This window comes from Ranitomeya imitator, chromosome 4, assembly GCF_032444005.1.
Source record: "Ranitomeya imitator isolate aRanImi1 chromosome 4, aRanImi1.pri, whole genome shotgun sequence".
NCBI classification, from domain to species: domain Eukaryota; kingdom Metazoa; phylum Chordata; class Amphibia; order Anura; family Dendrobatidae; genus Ranitomeya; species Ranitomeya imitator.
The window spans coordinates 522045979-522073825 of NC_091285.1; the positions used below are offsets into that span (position 1 = coordinate 522045979).

At 46.5% G+C, this 27847-nt stretch overlaps 1 protein-coding gene across 3 annotated transcripts in view; it reads right to left on the reverse strand.

Annotated features, from left to right (window-relative positions):
• The window catches only part of TP53BP1 (tumor protein p53 binding protein 1), a 199236-nt gene that overhangs the window by 97320 nt on the left and 74069 nt on the right, over positions 1-27847 (reverse strand). For all 3 annotated transcript variants that reach the window (XM_069766121.1, XM_069766122.1, XM_069766120.1), the window contains exons 10-12: positions 6919-7010; positions 5067-5239; positions 2062-3901 (exon numbers count right to left, since the gene is read on the reverse strand). In XM_069766121.1, coding sequence (XP_069622222.1) covers positions 2062-3901; positions 5067-5239; positions 6919-7010 — 2105 coding nt within the window. The remainder of the gene's footprint in view (positions 1-2061; positions 3902-5066; positions 5240-6918; positions 7011-27847) is intronic.

The window sequence follows — 27847 nt, forward strand, 5'->3', positions numbered from 1 at the left end:
AAAGGGGGTGGAGAGGAACCGTTCGCCTCCTTCCATCATCCGCTTTTTTCAGTGGTGAGGCAGTGGGGGCTGCACGGACGCCACAATGTATAGTGCCTCTGAACATCCAAGGGTAAGACCTGGTGGGCAGGGCGAGATGTCCGGCAATAGGCCTGGCTGCAGAAGAGGATACATGGAGGTGACACTCCAGTGCACGTCTGATAAGGGAGGGGGGAGATCAGTGCCCTTGAAGGGGCCCGTCGTCCCTAGAATCATCTCAGGCAGTGGCATCCCACGTCGCAGGAGAGGATACGGAGAGGCGACACTCTCCGTGCTCGCATGTTGTTGGTTCGGGGAGATCGGAGCCTTAAAAGGTTCCTTCGCCCCTTCGTCCGGGTAGAAAGGTTAAATAGTAAAAAATCCAAAAGGTAAGAAAAAAGTTCGGGTCTGAATAGCAGACCCAGTGTGCCTCCTACGGACACTAAGCTTTAACTGGGTCTCTGGAAGCCAGCATGAGGGTGTACACTGCAGGGGAGGAGCTAACTTTTTTTGTCTCAACTTAGTGTCAGCCTCCTAGCGACAGCAGCATAACACCCATGGTTCTGTGTCCCCCAATGTGGCGAAGGAGAAATACTAAATAGACAGAGACTCACAACCTACCAGTTCATGGAGGATTTTTAGCCCTCTTTCGTGGCTTTGCTACTAAGTTTAGTGATAGGACTCGCAAGCGTGAGGACCCTTGGCGGGGGTTGCGAGCTTGCATATCTTGGCCAAAATATCGACCAATACCTCACATATTTATATTTTGTGCACTTTGTTTTTCATGGTGCAGCCAAGCCCAGCACGTTGGGTTTTGTATACAGGGGTGTGCACATGGGATGCATTGAGAGTGCTGGCCAGCCCGCCTAATCGTATAGTAAAGGGCGTGACTAATAGGCTGAAAATCAGACAGTGTATTATCTGCATGTGAACAGTGCCCTATACAGGCCTCTATTGTGCAAATGTATACAAAGCAGTCACCCCCTCCATGAACTGGTAGGTGGTGAGTGGCTGTCTATTCAATATTTTGCACTCGTGTTGCCAACATCTTTGCTACATGGGCTGGCTGCATTCTGTAGTGCATTTGTTCAGAGACCTGGCAAGTAAGCGCTACTGCCCTTTTTCAGCTGTATTTTTAAAAACAAAAAAGTGCAAATCTACAAACAAAAAATGAAATATAGCTTAAAAAAAATTATATATATATATATATATATATATATATATATATATATATATATATATACACACACACATACGTGTGTGTGTGTGTGTGTGCGCATGCGTGCGCGCACGTGTATCTATATATAATTATATATATATATATATATATATATATACACACACATACATATATACACACAAATATATACACAGTTATATGAACAAGTTTGGGCACCCCTATTAATCTTAAGCTTAATGTTTTATAAGAATTGTTTTTTTTGCAACAGCTATTTCAGTTTCATATATCTAATAACTGTTGGACACAGCAATGTTTCTGCCTTGAAATGAGGTTTATTGTACTAACTGTCTGATTAATTTGCTGTCCTGCTCTACTGCTATCTGCAATTCACAGCAATATATCTGCAGATATGCCAGCTCACACAGGCTACCAGTCTCTATATATTCTTTGTTTATTGGACCCACTTAGTTTGCTCTGTGATATTCTCCCCTGAAGTGCGGTCAGTCTATTTAACAATTAGCTATATTTTGTTGCTCACAATTGGGTATATAGTGGCTCAGTGGTTAGCAGTGCTGCCTTATACCACTGGGGTTCCGGTTTTGAATATGAGCTAGGACAACATCTGTGAGTGGAGGCTCAATGAGTTTCCAAAAAAAAAAAACACCAATTTCATAGAAAACTAATAAACCCATTACTATGTCCCTGAAATGGCGAAGTTAGATTATGAAGACCCATTGGGGACAGAGATTGATATAGTGACAATATCTGTACACTATGAAGGAATATTTTGGGGCTCTATAAGGAAGTCATTTCACATTCATCAGCATCATTAACAGAACTGGGACAATCCAACATTAACCTACCACTTGAGCTTTCACAGAGACTACGCGCAGATTGTTCAGCCGTCTTTTCCTGGAATTCTGAATCCGGTCCATGTCCTTCATCTTCACAAGAACCAATGGATGCATCATCAGTACATTTATTAAACACGGTCGTTTTCTGAGGAGATATCGATTCATCTTTTTCCGGAGACTCTTTTTGATGTTCAGAAATGTTCTCTGCGCAATGAGGACTTCTCTCATTAAGATTCTCAGATTTGCTTAAGTCCAGTATAGGAGCTTTAGATGGATTTTCTTCATCACTTGCAGATGCATCTTTTACTTCAGTTCTAGGAGGTTCTAACTGTATATTTCTTCCAGAATCTGGGACATCATTTGACAAAGGATGTTCTTCACTACTGTTTGGTGTATTTTCACCATCTTCTACAACCTCAAGGCTGCATGGTTTGTTTGCTTGTTCTTCACTTAACCCACAGATACCTTTATCTTCTTGCTTTTCAACTTGTTCTGCCTTTTCAAGAGGGTCTGGATATTTCTGGGTTAATTTTTCCCTAACACTTTTATCATCTGAATTCCCTGGGAGGATACAATCCTGGTGTACCTTAACCTGTCCAGATAAATTGGACTCTTGGTCTATTTGAAGAACACATTCTGGTGTTTCAGGCACAGATCGCTCTTCATTTTCTTCTTCTGCAAACAGCTCTTGATTTACCTTCGGAGCTACAGGTAAGTCAGCATGGTGAACTATAAGATGTGGAACTTTCTGGCAAGGTGAGGGGTTTAATGACTTGTTACAATCACTTGCGGCAGGCACAAAATCCAGTTTCTCTTTTGATTCGCTTTGAATGTGGTCACAAATTTGCTTTGGCTTCCCTAAAACTTCATCAAGAGTAGCTTTCTGCTCATCTGCATTTTCATGAGCACTTGGGGGACCAACCTCTGATGCCTCAACTGCAGATCTGCCACATTCATTGTTTTCAGTTTGTGGAGCTACAACAGAATTTAAAGGCAATATACAAGGCACAGATTTTATGTGCTTTAAATCATAGTTATTTTCCGAGATAGTTGGTGGCTGATCAACATTCTCAAAATCGGATTTCCCTTTAACTACTTGGCAATCTGTGCTCTGATCCACCTCCATGGGTTCATGTGCCTTCAATGGTTCCACATCATCAGTGGACAGACGTTGAGCCTGTGTCTCTGAAAGAGCAATATTGAGAGTGCACTTGTCGCTCTGATCCTTGTCTTTCTTATCCTCAACTTCTTCGGCTTCAATAGGAGTTTCAGGAACTTCATCAACATCTGCAGAAGGACTCTCAACAACTGAATTTAACCTGTGATCAGACACTTCTTGATCTAAAATGCTCAAAGAAGCATCTGAATTTAAGGACGGTATCAAGACATTCTGACTAATAGAGTCATTATTTTGGGCAATACAATCTTTAATGTCATTCACATCAGTGTTAACAACGGCACTTTGTTCACTGTTAGCTGGAGGATCTTCTTGGACCAGTGCAGTGTGCGGCCTATGTATGGGATCCTGCTTTTCCTGCAGAGCATCTCCTGGAAGAGGACTCTCCTTTGTACTCTTACAAAGATGTGCTCCTTGTTCATCCTCTTCAATTTGTGTTGCTCCACTAATATCTTTGTCGTGTGAGCTGTCCGTTTCCATAAGTTCACTTGTGGATAACATTAAATTACATTGGTCATCTGTGTTTCCATGGGACGATATTGTGTTCAATTCAAGGTTTTCTGACTTCAGACTGGCACCTTCGGGATCGTCACAAACTTTAGACAAATTAAGTTCATTACTTTCCTCTCTGGAAAGAGAGTCTTCAAGGCTCTGAGTAGGTACAAACACATCCTGCAAAATATGAATAAATAAGTGTAATATTGTTCCTGAAAGCTACCAGTGAATCATTATTAATTTGCTGCTATTTTATTGAAGTAAAGTAATAAACAACACAAAATGTATACCACATATAGATCAAAAATGTGTTTAGCCACTCCGGCTAATATAATGGGTTATTGAATGCGTGATGCTCCCATGACACCCATATGTCCTATGTACATGGACAAGAATTGTCTAAATTCTGACAGCTCATTTACAAGAGAACTCCAGCAATTATATATAGCAGTACAAGTTATAATTTATGAATTAGGTCGAAGCTCAGGTACATACTTGTTTCCTGTTAATAGAATTAGGAGACAAAGACCGTGGGAATACACCCTGCCCAAGGAGGCCTGACATCAGGTGAAAAAAATTTTGGGGGGAGAATTGTGAGCCAGATTGCCCTGCTTTCTGTTTTACAATCCCTTTGGCTGTTTGTTCCCCTTTTCCTGTTTCTTCTATACTGCTAGGTGCCCTTCTAGGCTGGTCATTTGATATTTGCAGGCACCATGCCCTCTTCCCAGCAAGACCTACTAGGCAGTCCCACATCATAGTTGTCCCTTATTTAGTTTGACCACATGGTAAACGTTTGTTGTAGTGTGAACAAATAGCCTTCCTCTGTGCCCAATACCTTAACCCCGACATACACACACCAACTCAGGACCCCTCAGATTCCATGCAGGAAGAGCATCCACCACCCTATATGGGTCAGATCATTGACCCAGGATATATGTAACCTGGCCGGTCACCATTCTATGGTCGAGTCACTACAGAGATTGCTGGCACAGCTCAGCCGCCAGTGTTCTCTTGCCCAATCAAGTCCATTGGCTCCTATTGATGTAGAGCATAAAGAGCCTACTTCTCCAGTCCAAGAAGTTTGCTTTCCCAACTACTAAAAGAGGACCTTCTTGATATGGAACGGGAGCACCAGGACAGGCATATGCCTTCCTCGAAGAGGTTTGAGGTACATTACCCTTTGTGGAAGTGGTCCACACCGCACTCCATAAATCCTCAGGTAGCTCGTTTCTTTAAACACACTACCTTGCCTTTATCTTATGCAGCGTCCCTCACTAAGCAGCCGATTAAATAATCCACATCGGATGTCTCAGCAGCAGATTCCACAACATCTAATACTCACGTGAGAAAACTCTGGCTGTGAAGGTACCACAAAAGACCCTGGCGCAAATGCTGGAGTATTTTGGCACACTGGCGTTGATACTTGAGGTACAGTTAAGCAAGGATCATTTTTAGGTTTTGCGGTTTCCTCTTGCTTACATGAAGATACAGCCATCTCCACCTCCATGTCTTCAACTATATAAAAAACATGGAATTGCACAGAATCATAACTAGCAATAACTGCAGATTGAAGCAAGTCTTCCTAAACAATAAAATAAGTATACATCAATAGCTAAAATCATCAGCTGATCAAACGTGGCCATGTTCATTTGGTGTTTTCGATGTAAGGGGAAAAAAAATAGTCTCCTGTCATATAAAGGCTGTGACTGATGCTTAAAACAGTAGGATCAGCCACCCATAAACTACAATGAAATATATTTAACAGCTAGAGGTTTTTTGTGGAATATCCATTAACCAAATGACTAAAGTCTATGGGTGATGACAGCCACTCTCGGAGATTCATTTAAACGGAACCTTTCATGCTGGTTAATAGCATTCTGACACGGCACGGTGCTGGCATGAAAAACCTGCTGCCGGGTGGAAATGAAGTTTACTCTCCCGGGCAACGTTTGGCTTCCAGTCACAGGGGTGGCACCGCCAAGGCTACAATCACTTCTCTGAGTATAGAGAGCGGTGGCTGTAAATGCACCCCGAGACTGACTGACAGCAGGCTCTTAGGGTATGTGTCCACTTTCAGGATGGCCGGCGGTATCGTCGGAGTGGCTTTGCCGCTCTGCGCTAAGCCCCACCCCCTTCTGGGACGCGATGATGCCGGATGTGTTCACAGCACACATCCGGCATCATCGCACCCATCGCATAGGGCCCTGTGCTATATCTATATACGGACATGCTGCGATCTGAAAAGACGCGCAGCATGTCCGGAGTCGCAGGGCCGCCGCGTGCGTGTTACCACGCATAGTGGAGACGGGATTTCATTAAATCCCCTCCACTATGCTGTAACATCTGGACGCTGCGTGTCTGCGCTGCGGCTCTATGCAGCGTCAGACACGCAGCGTTTCCTGCACGTGGAAACATACCCTAATATGGATCCTGCTATCAGGTCAGTGCGGGCAGCCACACTCTATACACAGTAGTGACTGGAAGCCAAATGTTGCCGGGGCGTGGTGGGGTGGGGAGATATAAAGTTACTTTCCTCCTGGTAGCGGGCCCTAAGTACCGATGCTGCATGATGTCATGCTGCAGATTAACCCCATATCTGTAAGTTAATAGTGTTATTTTACATGACAGTGTGCATTTGAAGGTAATCTGTCAGCAGGATTATGCTAGCTCATCCAAGAGTAGCAATATGTAGGGGCAGAGACCCAGATTCCAGTGATGTGTCACGTACTGGACTGCTTGCTGCAGTTTTGATAGAATCACAGTTTTCTCTTCTGTAGATCGAGCAGTTCTCTAAATGCTGAGCTGTGTATAATGGCAGCTATACCACTGATTACGGTATACACCACGTACACAAAGCTGTCAAAAAGAAAGCCGACAACCAGTGATAATCTCTTGCTGATAAATCAGCGATTTTATCAAAACTACAGAAATCGGCCCAGTAAGTAACACATTGCTGGAATCGGGGTCTTTGTCTCCACATCCCTTTAATGTATCCATTGTCCACCTACTATAGGGTGTCAATGTAATGGATACACCACAAAAAGAAATTGAAAAGCTCACGACACACATGCCCTCTGTCTGGCAATAGAGCCCTAAGGAAACTTTAGTAGGAGCATTCCCAATGTACACAGTAGAACAAAAACGTCATGGAAAAACAATGACTTCAAATTTTATTACAGACAGAAGAAGATTACCTTCTTTTTCTTGCTCTGTAGGTGAGGTGGGAAGGATGATGGGTGTAGGCTGGATAGCATCTAGAGATGGGGGAACTGGGTCGGAGGAAACTCTACACAAGGAAAGGAAAACAAACAGCTGTTACAGTACAGAATTTTTAGGAACAGATATAGGGGTCGATTCATCAAAGTATTTATACCAGTTTTCCGATGTAAAACACTTCAAAAGTTGCGACATATTCGCATAACAGAGTTGCGCAAAAAAAAAAAAAGAGCAAATATTAGCTAAACAATAACAACTACACTTGATTCAGCCGCCTCCCTCACGCATAGCAAAACTCGCACAATCAACAGACAGCCGTGGCTGACCAGCCTGACCAAAGAACTGAGACGGGCTTCCAGGGTCACTGAGCACAGATGGAAGAGCTCTCGTTCTGCTGAGCACTTTATCACATACAAGCAGTCCATCACCAGCTTCCAGTCCACTCTCACTGCCGCAAAACAAACCTACTTCTCATCTCTCATATCCTCCCTGACTCAGAACCCTAAACAGCTCTTCAACACTTTCAATTACGGTATCTACTCAGTCCCCCAGCACCTCCTCCCTCTCCTCTCATTTCTGCTGAAGACCTTGCCTCTTTTTGTAAAATAGAAGATGGATAACATCAGAGAAAGCTTTGGCCCGCAGCCCCTCTTCTTGACTGCTCAGCCCTGTTCTTCCAAAGCCAGCTTCTCCACCATGACAGACGATCAGCTCTCCATCCTTCTGTCAAGATCACATCTCACCACTTGCATGCTTGACGCGCTCTCGTCCTACCTCATCCCTAACCTCGACAAAGTCTTCATCCCAAACCTAACACAACTCTTCAACCTATCACTTACAAACGATGTCTTCCCTTCATCCTTCAAACATGCATCGATCACACCTACCCTCAAAAAACCCTTTCTTGACCCATCCTCTGTGTCCAGCTACCGCCCGATATCCCTTCTCCCTTATGCCTCAAAACTACTGGAACAGCATGTCCATCTTGAACTGTCCTCCCACCTCTCCTCCTGCTCCCTCTTTGACCGATTACAATCTGGCTTCCGACCACATCACTCAACTAAAACTGCCCTAACTAAAGTGACCAACGACCTACTAACCGCCAAGAGCAAGCGACACTACTCTGTCCTCCTTCTCCTGGACCTGTCTTCTGCCTTCAACACTGTGGACCATTCCCTCCTGTTACAGATTCTCTCATCTCTTAGCATCACAGACTTGGCCCTATCCTGGATCTCATCATATCTAACAGACCGGACATTCAGTGTCTCCCTCTCCCACACCACCTCCTCATCTCGCCCCCTATCTGGCAGTGTTCCCCAAGGCTCAGTTCTAGGACCCCTACTCTTCCCCACCTACACCTTTGGCTTGGGACAGCTCATAGAATCCTATAGTTTACAATATCATCTCTACGCTGATGACACGCAGATCTACCTATCTGGACCTGACCTCACTTCCTTACTGACCAAAATCCCAAAATGTCTGTCTGCCATTTCATCTTTCTTTTCTGCTGTCTAAAACAGAACATGGACAAAACCGAATTCATCATCTTTCGCCATCTCACTCTACCCCTCCATCAATGTCAATGGCTGCTCACTTTACCCAGTCCCGCACGCTCGGTGCCTCGGGGTGATCCTTGACTCTGGCCTCTCTTTCAAGCCACATATCCAAGCCCTTGCCTCATTCTGCCGATTCCAACTCAAAAACATTTCCCGAATCCGTGCATTCCTTGACCATGAAACCACAAAAACACTAGTGCATGTCCTTATCTCCCGCTTCGACTACTGCAACCTCCTACTCTCTGGCCTCCCCTCTAGCACTCTGGGACCACTCCAATCCATCCTAAACTCTGCTGCCCAACTAATCCACCTGTCTCCCAGATATTCCCCAGCGTTGACTCTCTGCCAGGCCCTTCATTGGCTTCCTATTGCCCAGAGGCTACAGTTCAAAACACTAACAATGACATACAAAGCCATTCACAACCAGTCTACTCCATACATTTGTGACATGGTCTCCCGGTACCTACCTACACGCTACCTTCAATCCGCTCATGATCTCCTTCTCTACTCCTCTCCCATCTCTTCCTCCCACAACCGCATCCCATGCTTCCCCTATACTCTGGAACTCTCTACCCCAACACATCAGACTCTCGCCTACCACTGAAACCTTCAAAAGGAACCTGAAGACCCACCTCTTCCAAAAAGCCTACAACCTGCAGCGATCCGCTGTCTGCTGAACCGCTGCATGACCAACTCTACCCTCTTCTAGTGTATCCTCACCCATCCCCTGTAGACTGAGCCCTCGCGGGCAGGGTCCTCTCTCCTCCTGTACTTGTGTGTGCCTTGTTTTACTCATGTTTATTGTACTTGTCTATATTTGCCCCATTCACATGTAAAGCGTCATAAAATTCATGGCACTATAAAAATGTATAATCATAGTAATAACAATAATAATTTTCAAGAGATTCAGATGCTATGTAAAAATGGGCGTGGTTGAGGACATAGCAAGAGGGGGGAGGGGAAGGGGAATGCTACACCCACCCATCAAATTCAGTAAAACTGCCGGCAATTCTTACATTGAAAATACTACTCCAGTATTCATACAGCTATGAATAAGGAATTTACTTCTGAAAGGCATCTGATGTTTGATGACCTGTGTTCAGTGGTTTCAGCATGTATGGAATAAAATTACAATTAATACAGAATTTTCTCAAGAATGGAGTGCCAGCTTTTCTTTAACTGGAACATAAATGAATAGCAGCAAAGTCGGCAAGGGCTAAAACAGTAATACTTCCCACACACTGGCGCAATTTTTTTTCTCAGCCATTGGCACAAAAGCTGGAATACTCTTAAAATTAAGATGTTCATAACTTATCAATACTTGAGGAGTTATTGATAGATACTTAGCCTTGAATGTTTCTAGCAGACACAACTAAAGTCTTTACTATGGAAACACGTATAAAAGGGAACCCGACAGGTCCCACCTGCCCCCTAAAACACCAGCAGTTGTATGTTCCAGATTAAATTCCTTGCCCATGAGTCCCTTTTTTCATTGGACATAATTAGATCTTTAGAGTAGTCGTCCCTCTCAGCATTTTATCACGCCCCTGTGTTCATGATAGCATGATTTCCAAGACTCCACGACATTGCCAGCTTTCTGTAAATCTTGCGCACACGAGCGGCTTCTTCACGCACACCTATGCGCTTCTGAAGCCGGGTGTACGCATCCCAGCTTCAGAGGCGCGTGTCCAGAAGTGCAGAAGACTGCTGGCGTCCATGGAGGAGCCGAAGAACAGCCGGAATCAGCAGGAATAAAGAGGACCAGCTGGCACACTGACGTAAGTGGGAAAAAAAGCAGTGTGCAAGCTCAAGATTTGCAGAGAGCTGCCGATGTCACCGGCTCTTACAAATCATGTTATGAAGCCCAAAGGGCACAATAAAATGCTGGGAGGGGGGGGGGGGGGGGAAATCAGAAAATTTAACAGTTTGCAAACTTAATTTTTATGCCCTTAAATCAGAGAGAATTTTTTTTAGAGGAAGTTAGAAGGGTTAAAAGTGGACCAGCAATTCCTCATTTTTCCAACTTTTTTTTTTTTTTTTAACGAGACCATGTCACATTTGAAGACAGAAAATACCCAAATACCCAAAAGTGACACCAGTCTAAAAACCGCACCCCCGAAGGTGCTCAAAACCACATTCAAGAAGTTTAGTAACCCTTAAGGTGCTTCACAGGAACTGAAGCAACCTGCAAAAAAAAAAAAAAAAAAATGAACATTAACTTTTTTTTCACAAAAATGTCACTTCAGATCTAATTTTTTCTTATTTTCACAAAGTTAATAGGAGAAATTGAACAATAAATTTTGTGATCCATTTTATCTTGAGCACCTAGATACCCCATATCCCATATATAGGGGAAAACCACTGTTTGGGAACACGGCAGGGCACGGAAGGGAAGGAGCACAGTCTGGATTCCGGACAATTTTGCATTAAAAAGTCAGAGTGGAAGCCATGTCGCATTTGGAGAGCCCCTGAGGTGCCTAAACAGTGAAAAACCCCACAAATGGCCCCATTTTGGAAAGTAGACCCCTCAAGGATTTTATGCAGGGGTATAGTGAGCATTTTGAACCCACAGGCATGACGAAAGAATTTGATAACATTAAGTTGTCATATTTAAAAAGCTCTTGATTTAGCCCAGAATTTCTCACTTCTGCCAGAGGCAACCCCGAAAAGTGGACCCCTCAATCTGTTTCCCACTTTCTTCCGAGCGTGGCAATACAAACGGTAAAGCTCGGAATGGAAGGGGCACATTGTGAATTTTAGAACACAAATTTGGTTCTATTTGGGATAGATTGTCATATTTGCAGAGCCTGTGTGGTTCAAGAGCAAAATAAATCCCACCTAAATGTCTATTTTTGCTAATTATACCCTGTGTCGTCTTTATCTAGGGAGGTAGTGAGTAGTTTGATACCATTTTTTATGCGGTTGATGCAACAAAAGTTTGAAAATGTACAATTTCCATTTTTTCCACGGTCTCTTTTCTGAATCTTTTTATGTACGTTCTGAGGAACACACCTCAAATTTTATTGCAGTAGTTTTTCAGTGTTCAGAAATACATCCAATATGGCACCAATGTGAATGCTGGACACATGCTGTGCCTATAATAGATGGTGCACCATGTGGTCTTTACAATAAAATTGACGGAATTCCAGAACCTATTAAAAGCTTACAGAAGCAGAGCTACCGGACAAGAAAAGCCTTCCAAGAATTATTACTCACAGAGGGAGACAAGCCCCTAAAAACACATTTGCTGATTATAAAACGTGGTCTTGCTAACAAAACAGTTGTCCCGCAGTTGCGTATATTGTAGCAGGAAGAATAAACTGTACTGAAATGAATAGCAAAATGTGGGGCAAAATGCAGCCAACTATGTGGCAAACCTGAGTTAGTTCCAAAGATGAAAACACCAGCAGGGCTAGAATGACAGGTTTATCATTCAGAGACTGGTCGTACAACGTCCGTTTAGCTCCACCTATATGAGAGACGAATGTGCCAAAAGACGTGATACACCCTAGCAGGCTCCCACCCGCCAAGGTAGGAACCGCTATATGCACAAAACAACCAATCCCCTATAGAATCCTGACAGTATTGTCTGGTACAGGAGGTTTGGCAAGAACCATGCAGTAAAGCCCATAGTCTATAAGTACCGAACAGCCTCATTATTAGAGATCCTCCAATAAAATAATCATGCCCGTATAACCAACCTAAATAATATAGAAGTACTATAAATTTTAAAAAAAAGTTTTGTGTAGCAAGACAGTCGTAAAAACAGTCAAACTAAGAAGAATGATTAAAAATGCTTATGTCAGTAATCAAGTCCTGGAATTGTCAGATGAACTGACTTCTCAAGAACATTTGTGGGGCCCACATTCTGGAGTGTACAGAGGTGGGTATGTGGACGAGAATTTGTCTGAATAACAGTTTGGTATATGAGTGATTAAGTCCTGGAATAAATTGTGAAATGGGGTAAAATGTGTTTTACTGACAAAAATATTCTTTTTAATTACTTGTTCAATAAAAATTCCTCTCTACTGGGTCACACTAAACTGAAAATATAAATGTATAAAAATCCTACCGTTCAATTTGGTCTTATTCATGTCTAATAATGGAAAGTTGTGTGGCAGATTTCAAAACAGCTAGTGACACAAAGGGCTGGTTGGGATGGGCACATAATATTATTGCCCTATTTATTATTATAGCGCCATTTATTCCATTGCGCTTTACATGTGAGGAGGAGTATACATAAAAAAACAAGTACAATAATCATAATCAATACAAGTCTCGACAGGCACAGGAGGAGAGGACCCTGCCCGAGAGGGCTCACAATCTACAGGGGATGGGTGAGGATACAGTAGGCGAGGGTAGTTAACAAGAACAGTGGAGGTCAAGGCATCACTCCTTCTACTGTGCTTTCTACAAACCCGACATCTTTTTTGGGTAGAGTTTTGGGTGGGAGTGGCAGGGACAATAATATATAGCTCCGATAGTCTCCAAACATCCTCTGACTCGAAGAATGAGTCCTGTGCCTGAGTTGAGTCAAATAGGAGACACTCGACAATTTTCTCCTGGTACTGGAGAAATGTGAGAAATGTGACTTTTTATAGAGGATGAAGCTGCTATAGATAGCAATCTGAATGAGGTAGATTGCTAACTATTCGTACCAGGACCTGGTCTTCCGCTTCACCAGATACGGTTGAAGCACCTGGTCTGACAAGTCAACGTCTCCCATAAATTTATTATAATCTGTGACGTAGGCTGGTTTTCCCTTGTTCCTGGTGGCGCCACTGTCTCTGACCATCACAATGCTGTCCACATGCAGCATAGTCAGCATGTATACATCCTTATCGTCATTCCACTTCACTGCAAGAAGTTAGTCACTCGCAAGGGAGAACGGCGCCCCCTTCTCCAAACGTCTGGACAATTGTGACAGAAAGAAACCCTACTCTGTTTTTCCCGATTGTCCCACAGGCCACGGTATTTGCAGTGTGGAAGACCTTGTATAAGGGAATACTGGCATAATAGTTGTCAGTATACACGTGGTACGCTTGATGGAGAAAAGGAGATTTTTGTGTACTCACCGTAAAATCTCTTTCTCTTAGCCTCTAATTGGGGGAAACCGGACCATGGGTGTTATGCTGCTGTCCACTAGGAGGCGACACTATGCATAATCTGAAAAAGATTAACTGTGGCTCCTCCTCTGCAGTATACACCCCTGGACGGCGTCAGCCTTCTCCAGTTTTGTGCAAAACCAGTAGGAGGAATGTAACATGAATAAACAGGCATGCCTATAAGAAGGCCACTATGTACGAGCTCAAAGAACAATATGAGAACTCAAAAGTAACAACGGCCGGAAAAGGGCAACAGGGTGGGAGCTGTGTCCCCCAATTAGAGGCTAAGAGAAAGAGATTTTACGGTGAGTACACAAAAATCTCCTTAAGGCTAGGTTCAGATTGCGTTAGCGCAATCCGCCAGCGCTAAACGGATTGCCCTAACGCAATGTGTTTTTCGGGGTCGCGTTTAACGTCCCCACTCTCGCAGATCCCCGATCTGCGAGAGCGGGGAACGGACCTCGGGCGCGCCGCAGACGCTGCAAGCAGCGTCCGAGGCGTGTCACAAAACACCGGCACATCGCCAGCGCGTGCCGAAAATGGCATGCGCTAGTGATGCGCGTTCCCATTGCTGCCAATGGGCACGCTAACGGACACGTTGCATGGTGTTAATTTCGCCGTGCAACGCTGTCCAATTAATGCAATCTGAACCTAGCCTTATTCTGTCGCCTCATTGGGGGACACAGGACCATGGGACGTCCCAAAGCAGTCCCTGGGTGGGAAGCAATGGACGAATATTGTGCAGACAGGCCGCTACACTTGGGGCACCGCAGCCCGCAGAACACATCTACCTAGGCTCGCGTCCGCTGAGGACTGGGTATGAACCCTGTAGTGTTTAGTAAACGTGTGTAGGCTAGTCCAAGTGGCCGCCTTACACACTTGTTGTGCCGAAGCCTGGTGCCGAATGGCCCAGGAGGCCCCTACCGCCCGTGTAGAGTGTGCCGTAATACCGGCTGGAAGAGGAGAATTCTTAAGGCGGTAGGCGTCTTGTATGGTGGATCTGATCCACCTGGCAAGGGTAGCTTTGGAAGCTGGCAGACCCTTGCGGCCGCCTTCCGGAAGAAGGAAGAGAATCAGACCTCCAGAAGAACGTAGTCCTAGACACACATATACGCAATGCCCTGACAAGGTCAAGCGTATACAGAGCCTTCTCCACCCTATGAACCGAGACCGGACAAAAGGGTGGCAGTGAAATTTCCTCATTGAGGTGGAAGTGGGACACAACCTTCGGAAGGAAGGATGGGACCGTACGGAAAACTACCTTGTACTGGTGAAAAACCATGAAGTGCCGTCTGCAGGAGAGTGCTGTCAGTTCAGACACCCTGCGTAGCGAGGCGATTGCCACCAGGAAAAAAACACCTTCTGGGATAGAAGGCAGAGCGGGACCTCCTTAAGGGGTTTGAAGGGTGGTTCCTGAAATGCTGTCAGGACCAGGTTGAGGTCCCACGTTTCTAGTGGTCGTCTGTAGGGGGGAACCAATCGGGAAACCCCCTGAAGAAAAGTCCTTACTTGCGGCTTGGTAGCAATGCGCCTTTGAAAAAGCACTGAGAGAGCTAACACCTGGCTCTTAAGCGAGCCCAGAGACAGCCTGGCCTCCAGACCCGATTGGAGAAAACCAAGTACTTTGGGTAAGGAATTAGGGAGTGGAGTCTGGCCACGAGATTCACACCAGGTAAAGAAAGCTTTCCAGGTACGGTAATATATCTTGGCAGAGGCTGGCGTCCATGCCCTGATCATGGTTCCAATGACGTCCGTCGAGAGCCCTGACTGGGTTAGAACCTAGGTTTCAAGGGCCACGCAGTCAAAGTGAGAGCCCCTGAGTTCTGGTGGTAGAACGGGCCTTGTGATAGAAGATCCGGGCGGTCGGGGAGGCGCCAGGTGGCGTCTGCTGTAAGTTGTACGATGTCAGCGTACCATGTACACCGGGCCAGACCGGTGTGATTAAGATGGCTGGAACTCCATCTTGCTTGATTTTCCTCACCACTCTGGATAACGGGGAGAGGTGGAAAAATGTACAGAAGCTGGAACTGGGTCCAGTCCTGAACCAGAGCGTCTGCTCCGAGCGACCGCGGATCGTGTGTTCTAGCCATGAAGTTGGAGACCTTGGCATTGAAGTGGGATGCTATTAGGTCCACATCTGGGGTCCCCCAGCGATGTCAGATCAGGCGAAAAATTTTGGGATGGAGAGACCACTGTCCCGAATCTATTCCTTGTCATCTGAGGAAGACTGCTTCCCAGTTGTCCACATCCGGAATGTGGACCGCCGAGAGAACCGAGCCTGTGTCCTCCACCTAGTGGAGGATGTGCGACACTTCTCGCATCGCCTGGGTACTGTGGGTCCCCCCTTGGTGATTCACATATGCCACAGTTGTGGCATTGTCCGATTGTATTCTGATGTGAGAGGCTGCCAGTAAGTGATGGAAGGCCCTCAATGCCAGGAGGATGGCACGAATTTCCAGGATGTTGATGGGCATGGTCGCTTCCACTGGGGACCACTTGCCCTGTGTTGTAGGTGCACTGCACCCCAACCCGTCAGGCTTGCATCGTGGTCAGAACCTTCCATTGACCTGTGAGAAAGGATTTCCCCTTTGCTAGCAAGGTAGGCTTGAGCAACCAGTGCAGGGACCTCATGGTTGACATTAGCTGGAATTCCCTGTCGAGAGGAAACAGGATTCCTGTCCCAGGACTTGAGAATGGCTAGTTGGAGAGGCCTGAGGTGAAACTGGGCCAAATGGGACTGCTTCTATTGTTGCCCCCATCCTGCCAGGGACTCTCATGGCAAACCGGAGAGATCGGAGGGGTTTGCGGAGGAGCATGCGAACTCCTAGGCAGAGAGCCAGTGCCGTGTCCCTGGGAAGGGGCACTAGACCCCTGGAGGTGTTGTCTAGCATTCCCAGGAAGGTCAGAGACTGACTCAGGGTTGGTGATGACCTTTGTAGGTTGACTAACCAGCCCATGCGACTGATAGTATCGGTTGTAATTGAGACGCTGAGCTCGCAGACATTGAAGGTAGGAGCCTTGATGAGTAGATCGTCCGGGTATGGAACGACTACTATGCCTCTGGAGTGCAGGACATCTATGGTGGCTGCCTCGTCCGGGTATGGAACGACAACTATGCCTCTGGAGTGCAGGACGTCCATGGTGGCTGCCATGACCTTGGTAAAGACTATGGGAGCCGTGGCGAGTCTGAACGGGAAAGCCACGAACTGGTAGTGGTCCTGGTCGATTGCGAACCTGAGAAACCTCTGATGGGCCGGTGCAATCGGTATATGCAGGTATGCGTCTTGTATGTCTATGGAGGCGAGATATTCTCCCTTCTCCATGGACGCAATGATGGACCGAAGAGACTCCATGCGGAAGTGACGGACCCGTACATATTTGTTGAGTTGTATTAGGTCCAATATGGGCCGCACACTGCCTCCTTTCTTGGGGACTACGAATAGATTGGAGTAGAACCCTCGGAAGCGCTCGGCCGTGGGGACCGGTACTATGACTCCTGCTTGAAGAAGCGAGGAAACCGCTTGGTGGAAGACACGAGCCTTGGTTGACGGTTTCGGGGGGGGGGCGAGAGGAAGAATCGGTTCGTGGTTGGAAGTTGAACACTATCTTGTATCCCGATCCACCTGTCTTCAGTAGTAGGCATCCAGACTTGCTGAAAGGAGCAAAGTCACCTACGGGTGGGATGTCTTCTGGGGTCCATGAGTCATGAGGAGGAAAAAGTCTGAGGTTTTCCTCCTTTGGGCTTTGACTGGCCTGCTTTTAACTGCCAGGTCTTGTCCGACCTTTGCGTCGACCGTGAGTTGTCCCTGTGAGGGGGAACGGTTGCGTGCTGGATGCAAGACGGACCGCCCGAGGAATTCCGAAAGGATCGGAATCGGGTTTGTTACACTTTTGTAAGTGCGTGTAGGTTTCAGTTGAGGGAGAGAAGTACTCTTACCCCCGGTGGCGTTAGATATCAGTGTCCAACCTTTCACCGAAAAAGGTCACCCACTGAGATACGGGAGGTGCGTGAGGGACTTCTTTGAGGCTGCGTCCGCTTTCCATTCTGCAGCCAGAGGATACGCCAAGTCGTGATGGCGTTTGATGCTATCCCCGCTACGCCTCTTGCTGAATCCAGAGCTGCATGATGCATGTAATCTGCTACAACTGCTATTTGAACCGTTTGGTCCGACAGCTCAGGAGCAGATGCTTGGAGGCCAGCTTGTAAATTTTTGGCCCAAGCCAGGATGGCCTTGGCAGCCCAAACTGAAGCGAACGCGGGAGCCAGGGAGGCCCCTGCCGCCTCGAAAAATTGAACGAACCATGCGTTCTACCTGCCGGTCTGTGCTGCTAGTCTAGAGACTGGGGGGTCCACTTCGGGTGGATCTGTCCATTCCTTGGTGTGGGAAAAGGTACTTTGCCTCCAGATATTTGCGATTAGTGAATTTTTTCTCAGGCTGTGAAAGCTGCTTTTTAAGGATCGCTTTAAAACTCTGGGTGGTTAGAGAAAACCTTAGGCGGCTTCAGAGGTCCTTCAAAGGAGATCTTGGGGCCTCTGGTGGCAGATTAGAAATGTCCAGCACCCGATGGATGGAAGAGATTATTAGCACTGTATTGTTAGGGGGGATTGGGATCAGAGACCCCTCCGTTTCCCTGTCTGAGTCTGAGTCACAGATGCCTTACGAATCCTGTGTATCACTGAAGCGTCCCATGCTGCGTGAGCTGGGGAGGAAGCCTTCACTGGTCAGGGAGATCTGCATTGTCTGACCCTGGAAGGGGACGGTCAAGATGACCTGGAACTACGGTGTCTCTCCCTAGAAGGGGATGACCGTGCTATAGGATGACGCAGATGGACTTGACCTATGGGTCAGCTTGCGTCCTGACCTAGACGGGGATGTGCCAGGTCGTTCTGTTCCTGAGTCAAGCTCTCCCTTTGCTTGGTAACGGTCATAGCCGAGGCATGACGCTGCAGAGCCTGAAGCAATGTGGAGGTTTGTTATCTATAGACTGCGTCATAGATTGCGACCTCTGAGTGGCCCATTCTGGCGTGACAGACACCGAGGCATTGGCAGGGGCTTCTTGAGGCTCTGTCGCAGTAGTCTGGATGCAGTCCTGGCAGTGCGTATGTGCTGCCACTGGGGAGAGCGATCCTGCAGGCTGTGCAGAATGCATAATAGCAGTCCTGCCTGGTTCTCCTGGACCTTGAGCCCGGCATAGTGCACAGAGTGCAGAAGGGCTGGCTGCAGGGGACCTTACAGGGGTAGCTATGCAAAGGACCCTATAGGGGAACCTTATAGGGAATATGGATTCACGGCCGAGTAAAGCAACCCAGCTGTGATCTTACCCCACCAGTTTGCCCCTAGGTCCAGCGCCGAAGATCCACAATCCTGTGTTCCCCGGAGACTGGCTAGCCTGGTCCTGGTCCTGCTGACCGGGAGATGCAGGGTTAATCCTTGCTGCAGTAGAAATGGCAGCCGAGGAAAAAGAGGCAGGGGGAGAAGGGGGTGGAGAGCAGAAAAAAAGGCGGCAAAGTTGTGTAAAAACGCGCCCTTTCTGTCTCGATCCACCCCCTCTATGACACTGTAGAGTGTCATATTTGTCATCCGGGGGCGGGCCGGGGGCGGGCGGCGAGGAGGCGGCGGCTTCAGCTAGGCCGAAGCCGGGGCCTAAATTAGATGCCTGATGCCCAGAAAGGCTCCAGGCCGGTGCGAAAGTCCGGGAGGGGGTCGGATCTGAACCGGACCCCTCCGGAATTAAAGGCAGGATAGCGGTTGGGCTATAAGCGGAAGGGGGGCCCTGTGAGGGGTCCCCCTGAGGCAGTATAGAGCTGGTGCTGCCGCAGAGACAGGGGCGCAGGGAGCCCTGTGTCTGTATGTGCCATGCCTGCCTGCACTCCCCCCGGCCCCAACAGGAGCCCACAGCTGGGCTGGGGTCCCTGGATGCAGGCGCAGTGTGCTGGCCCATTGCTGGGAGCTGCAGAGTGCTGCCTGTACAGGCCCTACCTGAGGCGTCTCAACCTAATGCCCCCAGAGGGGGATTAGGGAGGGTGCTGCTTTGACCTTCAGGGGGCTTTATCCTCACCTCGACCTCAACCCATAAACCAAAAGGAATTGGGGAAGGAGGAGGGTCTCGACTTCGAACTAGCACCCGAGGGACTGGGGAAGGAGCGATATGGGGAATAGCCATCTCTACTTCAAATGGACACCCCATAATAGGGGGCCGAGGAAGGAGCCATGCCGGGAGTCTCACAGGAAACCCACTTTTCTTCATCTGTAATCCGTCGGAAAAAAATGGAGTAAAAAATCTTAGGTGTGCCTCCTATGCGACACGAAGCAAAAACTGGAGAAGGCTGATGCCGTCCAGGGGTGTATACTGCAGAGGAGGAGCCACAGTTAATCTTTTTCAGATTATGCATAGTGTCGCCTCCTAGTGGACAGCAGCATAACACCCATGGTCCTGTGTCCCCCAATGAGGCGACAGAGTAAGGACGTTATTAGCGCTAACACAATTTTACCAGGGATGCCAATTGTCTGGGGGCAGTTTGGGGGGCTATTTTGGCGGCCCCTACCTTCATAAATTAAAAAGGTGGATATGTATCATTTTGTAGAGCTTGATGCTGTATTTGGCTCACTTGGAGGGGAGGAATTGGTGGAATGGCAGGCGGCCCTTGAAACTCATCAAGGATTCGTCGACTGCCACATTTTACTCAGGCGTGTATGAATTTAGAAATAAATCTTTCAGGAGGAAAATTATGGGTCTAAATTTGTTCAGGTGATCGTAGTTGGGGTTCAGTTATTGGGGGGCTTGGGAATTGTCATTAAAATGAAGAAATCTAAGTAGGGTTTAATAGCGGGCTCCAGACATGACAGCTACAAATACAGGGGTCCTGTGGACAGATTTTGTTCCCCAGTATGCACGGAGAGTGAATTTTTTTATTTCAGGGGACATTTGTGGGGATCCAGGAACAGGAATTAAAAGATGTGTGTTTTTGGGAAATTTATTGGTGGGCATATAAATTTGTTTGGTGGGCTTGTAGACTTCTGGGGTAATGAAAATTTGGAAGAAAAAAAAATCAATGTGGGTAAAAATAGTTAAATCAACTTTAATACCAGGCGAAATTTTAGGGGTAAATGAACTGTCATGCTACCACGACGATGGGGTGACTGCGGTACTTGGTCCTGCCTCTGAAGCTTCAGCAACGACGACATACTCCACTACCATCGGGCTATAGGATCCTGTGGAGGAAGAGTCGTCACTCGCTGAAAACTGCTCTGCTTTAGAGGCAGATTCTGTTTCACTGCCGGAGCAAAGCAGGGGGGAATGCCTGCTCAGCGGTGAACGTTCTTCAGGCCTTTAGTATTTTCTATATGCCTGCCTAACAAATACCTAAACCTAATCTAACTACTAGATCTAATCTAGTATTTTATATTTTAGTTTTGAAAAAACTGTGAGCCTAACCCTAACTAGCCTAACTGTACCGGTTACCAAGCCTAACTGAAAAGAATGATAAAAGTAAAAATTATTTAAAAAAAAAAAAAAAAATCTGACAAGGGGGATGGGAGGAGGAGATCAAGGGGTTATTAGGAGATAGTGAACTGATTTACAGAAAGGGAGCTAGAAATTAGATTTTTGTAAAAAAAAAATTCTCTGACTGGTCAGCACTTGGAATTAGCATCTCTCTTGTCTCCCAGGGATTTCAGTTTGGGTACTATGGTGGACTCTGGGACCCTATTTCTCTGTCCTCTGACATGGTATATCATGTCAGGGAAAACCAATTTTTTAACCGGATCAGTTTCTTTATTTTATTTATTTTTTACGTGATTGCAGTTATTTATTGAATAACGGCGAGCAAGGATCGGAAAAAACTATCATATTCTCCAGGGTCTCAGCTACCCCGGTGGCTGAAACCCCGATACGGAGAGTTTGCAACTCTGGGGGCGCTACACTCTTATTCCCAATCACCGTTTTAAAGTGCATCGGCTGTCGTTAAGGGGTAAAAAAGGAACATACAACTGCTGGCAGTTTGGAGGGCTCGTCAGGTTCTCCAACAACTGCAAGTGGTAAGTGTTACCAGAAAACGTTAAGTCATTTTAAAATTTTGATTAAGAGAAGTTATCCACGTCAGGTGAGGATAGGAACTTCAGCAAAAACTTTTTAAAAGATGCTTTTTTTCCTGCAGCATAACATGCTGCTTACAAGTCTTGTATTGCCCAGTTTAAACTCAATGATATCGGCTGTGAAACTGCAAATCATCTGCTGTATTCTACCCATTTGATTTGCATCTCTTTCCAAAACTCAAAAAAAAAAAAATCATACAAAAGCACGAACATTTACGACAAAAGAGACTAACTAATGCTGTGGAATCTCAGTTTTCAGAACAGGATAGTTACCGTATTTTCCTGACTATAAGATGCAGTTTTTCACCTCAAAAAAATGTGGAAAAATGGGGGGTGCGTCTTATAGTTGGAATACAGGCTTACCGGCAGTGGTGTGGCGGCAGCAGAGGTGCGGGGATGAGGAGGCGGTATGGCGTGAGCGGGGTCCCTTCCACAGGTGAGGTGACGCAGCAGCCTGGTAAGCAGCAGAGCCGGGTGAATCATGGCGTTATCGGTGGTGGCGGCCATCTTCCTGAGGCCACGTGTGCGCAGATGGAGTGCTCTGCTTCCCGGGGCTTCAGGAAAATGGCTGCAGGAGGCCGCGTGTGCACAGATGGAGATAGCAGCTGCCATTTTCCTGAAGCCGAGTTCGCAGACTTAGATCTCGGCTTCAGGAAAATGGCCGCCACGATCTCCATCTGCGCACCTTCGGCCATTTTCCTGAAGCCCCTGGAAGCAGAGCACTCCCTCTGCACATGTGTGGCCTCAGGAAGATGGCCGCCGCCACCGGTAATACCCGGCTCTGCTGCTCACATTGGAATGGATACTGGGCCGCTGCGTCATCTCACTTGTGGAAGGGACCCTGCTCACGCCATACCGCTCATTATCCCCGCACCTCTGCCGTCACCACACCTCTGCTGCAACCCCCCATGGACACCAGGCCGTGGCGTCGCCCACCTAAGCAGGAAGGGACCCTGCTCAGGCGCACGCCGTACCGCATCACCCTACCTCTGCCGACATCATGCCTCCTGTGACCCTGCTCTGCCACTGCCAGCCCTCAGGTAAGATACTGTAAATTCGGACAATAAGACGGACCCCCATCTTATAGAAAATCTTTTTTTCTGCAATTTTCACCCCAAATTTGGGGTGCGTCTTATGGTTCAGTGCGTCTTATAGTCCGAAAAATACGGTAAATCCTTTAATAAAGAAATTAACTTTTTGATTGATGCATTCAATGTACAGAGCTGAAAGTTAATCCTGATGAATGAAATAGTATTACTTTGAAAACATGTATGTTTTTCTAAGCTAGGCCATCATAATAATAATAATAATAATAATAATAATAATAATAATAATAAATATATATATATATATATATATATATATATATATATATATATATATATACACACACACATACATATATTATTTATATATATATATATATATATATATATATATATATATATATATATATATATATATCTCTACCTACTATATAATTGTCTAAGGGTCACTTCCGTCTGTCTGTCTGTCTCGGATATTCCTTGGTCGCAGCCATGGATATGATGCCCACATTGCTATACACTACGTGGGCTGTGCAATACACTACGTGGGCTGTGCAATACACTACGTGGGCTGTGCAATACACTACGTGGGCTGTGCAATACACTACGTGGGCTGTGCAATACACTACGTGGGCTGTGCAATACACTACGTGGGCTGTGCAATACACTACGTGGGCTGTGCAATACACTACGTGGGCTGTGCAATACACTACGTGGGCTGTGCAATACACTACGTGGGCTGTGCAATACACTACGTGGGCTGTGCAATACACTACGTGGGCTGTGCAATACACTACGTGGGCTGTGCAATACACTACGTGGGCTGTGCAATACACTACGTGGGCTGTGCAATACACTACGTGGGCTGTGCAATACACTACGTGGGCTGTGCAATACACTACGTGGGCTGTGCAATACACTACGTGGGCTGTGCAATACACTACGTGGGCTGTGCAATACACTACGTGGGCTGTGCAATACACTACGTGGGCTGTGCAATACACTACGTGGGCTGTGCAATACACTACGTGGGCTGTGCAATACACTACGTGGGCTGTGCAATACACTACGTGGGCTGTGCAATACACTACGTGGGCTGTGCAATACACTACGTGGGCTGTGCAATACACTACGTGGGCTGTGCAATACACTACGTGGGCTGTGCAATACACTACGTGGGCTGTGCAATACACTACGTGGGCTGTGCAATACACTACGTGGGCTGTGCAATACACTACGTGGGCTGTGCAATACACTACGTGGGCTGTGCAATACACTACGTGGGCTGTGCTATACACTACGTGGGCTGTGCTATACACTACGTGGGCTGTGCAATACACTACGTGGGCTGTGCAATACACTACGTGGGCTGTGCAATACACTACGTGGGCTGTGCAATACACTACGTGGGCTGTGCAATACACTACGTGGGCTGTGCAATACACTACGTGGGCTGTGCAATACACTACGTGGGCTGTGCAATACACTACAGTCATGGACAAAAATTTTGAGAATGAGACAAATATTAATTTTTCCAAACTCTACTGCTTCATTTTTTCTAATGGCAATTTGCATATACTCCTGAATGTCAGAGTGATCAGCTTAACAGCAATTACTGTACTTGCAAAGTCAATATTTGCCCAGAAAATGAACTTTAACCCCCAAAACACATTTCAACATCATTGCAGTCCTGCCTTAGGCCGGTTTCACACGTCAGTGGCTCCGGTACGTGAGGTGACAGTTTCCTCACGTACTGGAGACACTGACTCACGTAGACACATTGAAATCAATGTTTGGACAGGGATCTTTATTTTAAACACGAAAAAACAAAACAAAAAACAAAAAAAAGGATTTTTCATATCTTCTCTCAAGCAAACGCTGCTGGAGAGAAGATATGAATGGCAGCTTCAGCACCAGATGCAGGGGACAGCGCTTATCTCTAGCGCTGTCTCCTGCACGCTACGTGTGGTACCCAGTCAGCACACGGGCGGCACACGTGTGCCGCACGGATGGCCTACGTGAGCGCACGGACACGGATAATTCCGGTACCGGAATAATCTGGACGTGTGAGACTGGCCTTAAAAGGAGCAGCTAACATCGTTTTAGTGATTGATCCATTAACACAGGTGTGGGTGTTGATGAGGACAGGGCTGACGATCAATCAGTCATGATTAAGTAAGAATGACATCACTGGACACTTTAAAAGGAGGCTGGTGCTTGGTATCATTGTTTCTCTTCAGTTAACCATGGTTATCTCTAAAGAAACACGTGCAGCCATCATTGCACTGCACAAAAATGGCCTAACAGGGAAGAGTATCGCAGCTACAAAGATTGCACCTCAGTCAACAATCTATCGCATCATCAAGAACTTCAAGGAGAGAGCTTCCATTGTTGTCAAAAAGGCTCCAGGAAGCCCAAGAAAGACCAGCAAGCGCCAGGACCGTATCTTAAAACTGTTTCAGCTGCGGGATCGGACTACCAGCAGTGCCGAGCTTGCTCAGGAATGGCAGCAGGCTGGTGTGAGTGCTTCTGCACGCACAGTGAGGCGGAGACTCTTTGAGCAAGGCCTGGTTTCAAGGAGGGCAGCAAAGAAGCCACTTCTCTCCAGAAAAAACATCAGGGACCGACTGAAATTCTGCAAAAGGTACAGGGAGTGGACTGCTGAGGACTGGGGCAAAGTCATTTTCTCTTTTGAATCCCCTTTTCGATTGTTTGGGACATCTGGAAAACAGCTTATTCGGAGAAGAAGAGGTGAGCGCTACCACCAGTCTTGTCTCATGCCAACTGTAAAGCATCCTGAAACCATTCATGTGTGGGGTTGAATCTCAGCCAAGGGAATCGGCTCACTCACAGTCTTGCCTAAAAACACAGCCATGAATAAAGAATGGTACCAGAATGTCCTCCAAGAGCAACTTCTCCCAACCGTCCAAGAGCAGTTTGGCGCCCAACAATGCCTTTTCCAGCATGATGGAGCACCTTGCCATAAAGCAAAGGTGATAACTAAATGGCTCATGGAACAAAACAGAGATTTTGGGTCCATGGCCTGGAAACGCCCCAGATCTTAATCCCATTGAGAACTTGTGGTCAATCATCAAGAGACGAGTGGACAAACAAAAACCAACAAATTCTGGCAAAATGCAAGCATTGATTATGCAAGAATGGACTGCTATCAGTCAGGATTTGGTCCAGAAGTTGATTGAGAGCATGCCAGGGAGAATTGCTTATGTCTTGAAGAAGAAGGGTCAACACTGCAAATATTGACTTGCTGCATTAACTCATTCTAACTGCCAATATAACCTATTGGTACTCATAATATGATTGCAATTATATTTCTGTATGTGATATAAACATCAGACAAACACTAATAAAAACCAGAGGGCAGCAGATCATGTGAAAATATAATTTTGGTGTCATTCTCAAAAATTTTGGCCATGACTGTACGTGGCCTGTGTTACACACTCCGTGGCCTGTGCTATACACTACGTGGGCTGTGCTCCGTGGGCTGTGCTATATACTACGTGGCTGTGCTATATACTACGTAGGCTGTGCAATATACTATGTGGGCTGTTATATACTACGTGGCCAGCCGCGAACAATCAGCGACAGGGGCAGTCCAGCCGCGAATTGGCGTGGGATTTGAACCACTCTTCGCTAATTGGTCGCGGCCGGCCGAATCCTGCGTATTCAATGTATTATTCTAAAATCTTCATAAATAAACTACATACATATTCTAGAATACCGGATGCGTTAGAATCGGGCTACCATCTAGTACTATATAATTGTCTAAGGGGTACTTCCGTCTGTCTGTCCCAGAAATCCCGTGTCGCTGATTGGTCTCGCCAGCTGCCTGTCCTGGCTGCCGCAACCAATTAGCGACGGGCACAGTCCGATTAGTCCCTCTCTACTTCGGTCCAGTCAGTGCCCGGCGCCCGCTCCATACTCCCCTCCAGTCAGCGCTCACACAGGATTAATGCCGTTAACGCTGCTATTAACGCTGTGTGTCCCCAACTTTTTACTATTGATGCTGCCTATGCAGCATCAATAGTAAAAAGATGTAATGTTAAAAATAATTTAAACCTGCTATTCTCACCTTCCGTAGTCCGCCGAGACGCATGCGGCTTCCGCCAGTTTCCGTTCCCAGAGATGCATTGAGAAATTACCCAGAAGACTTAGAGGTCTCGCGAGACCGCTAAGTCATCTGGGTAATTTCGCAATGCATCCTGGGAACGGAAGATGACGGCAGCCGCGTGCGTCTCGGCACAGCTTCGCTGGATCCCGGCGGGTGAGTATACAACTATTTTTTATTTTAACAGGGATATGGTGCCCACACTGCTATATACTACGTGGGCTGTGTTATATACCGCGTGGGCTGTGCTATATATTACGTGTCCAGTGTTATATACTGCTTGGGCTGTGCTATATATTACGTGGCCAGTGTTAGTTATATACTGTTTGGTCTGTGTTATATACTACATCGCCTGTGTTATATGCTGCGTGGCTGCTATATACTGTGTGGGCTGTGTTATATAGTACGTGGGCTGTTCCATACTGCGTGGCCACAGTTATATACTACATGGCCTGTATTAACGCATAGGGTATTCTACAATATGTATGTATGTATGTATGTATGTATGTATGTATGTATGTATATAGCAGCCACATAGTATATAGCACAGGCCACGAAGTATTTGTCTGCTATATACTACATGGCCTGTGCTATATACTATGTGGCTGCTATATACATACATAGATATTCTAGAATACCCGATGCGTTAGAATCGGGCCACCATCTAGAGTATGTATCTGGGGTCTCTCTCTCTCTCTCTGTGTGTGTGAAAGTGGCCCAAGTCTCAACCCTTAGCTTTACACAAGTCATATAGATACACGGGACAGTTAATTCTGAGTTCACCGGAAACCGGTACACCACTGTACATGGTGTCAGGCTGTCTCAGAGGAAGGACCACGAAGCAGCAGCACACTGAGCAGCAATGGCCTGTGCATTCATGATAGACAACAGGGCACTAGGCACTGGCAATGGAAGGGAACATTCTTCCGACATTCCCACGTTTATCATGCTGTAAAAGGAGCATGGGTCACTCTGAAG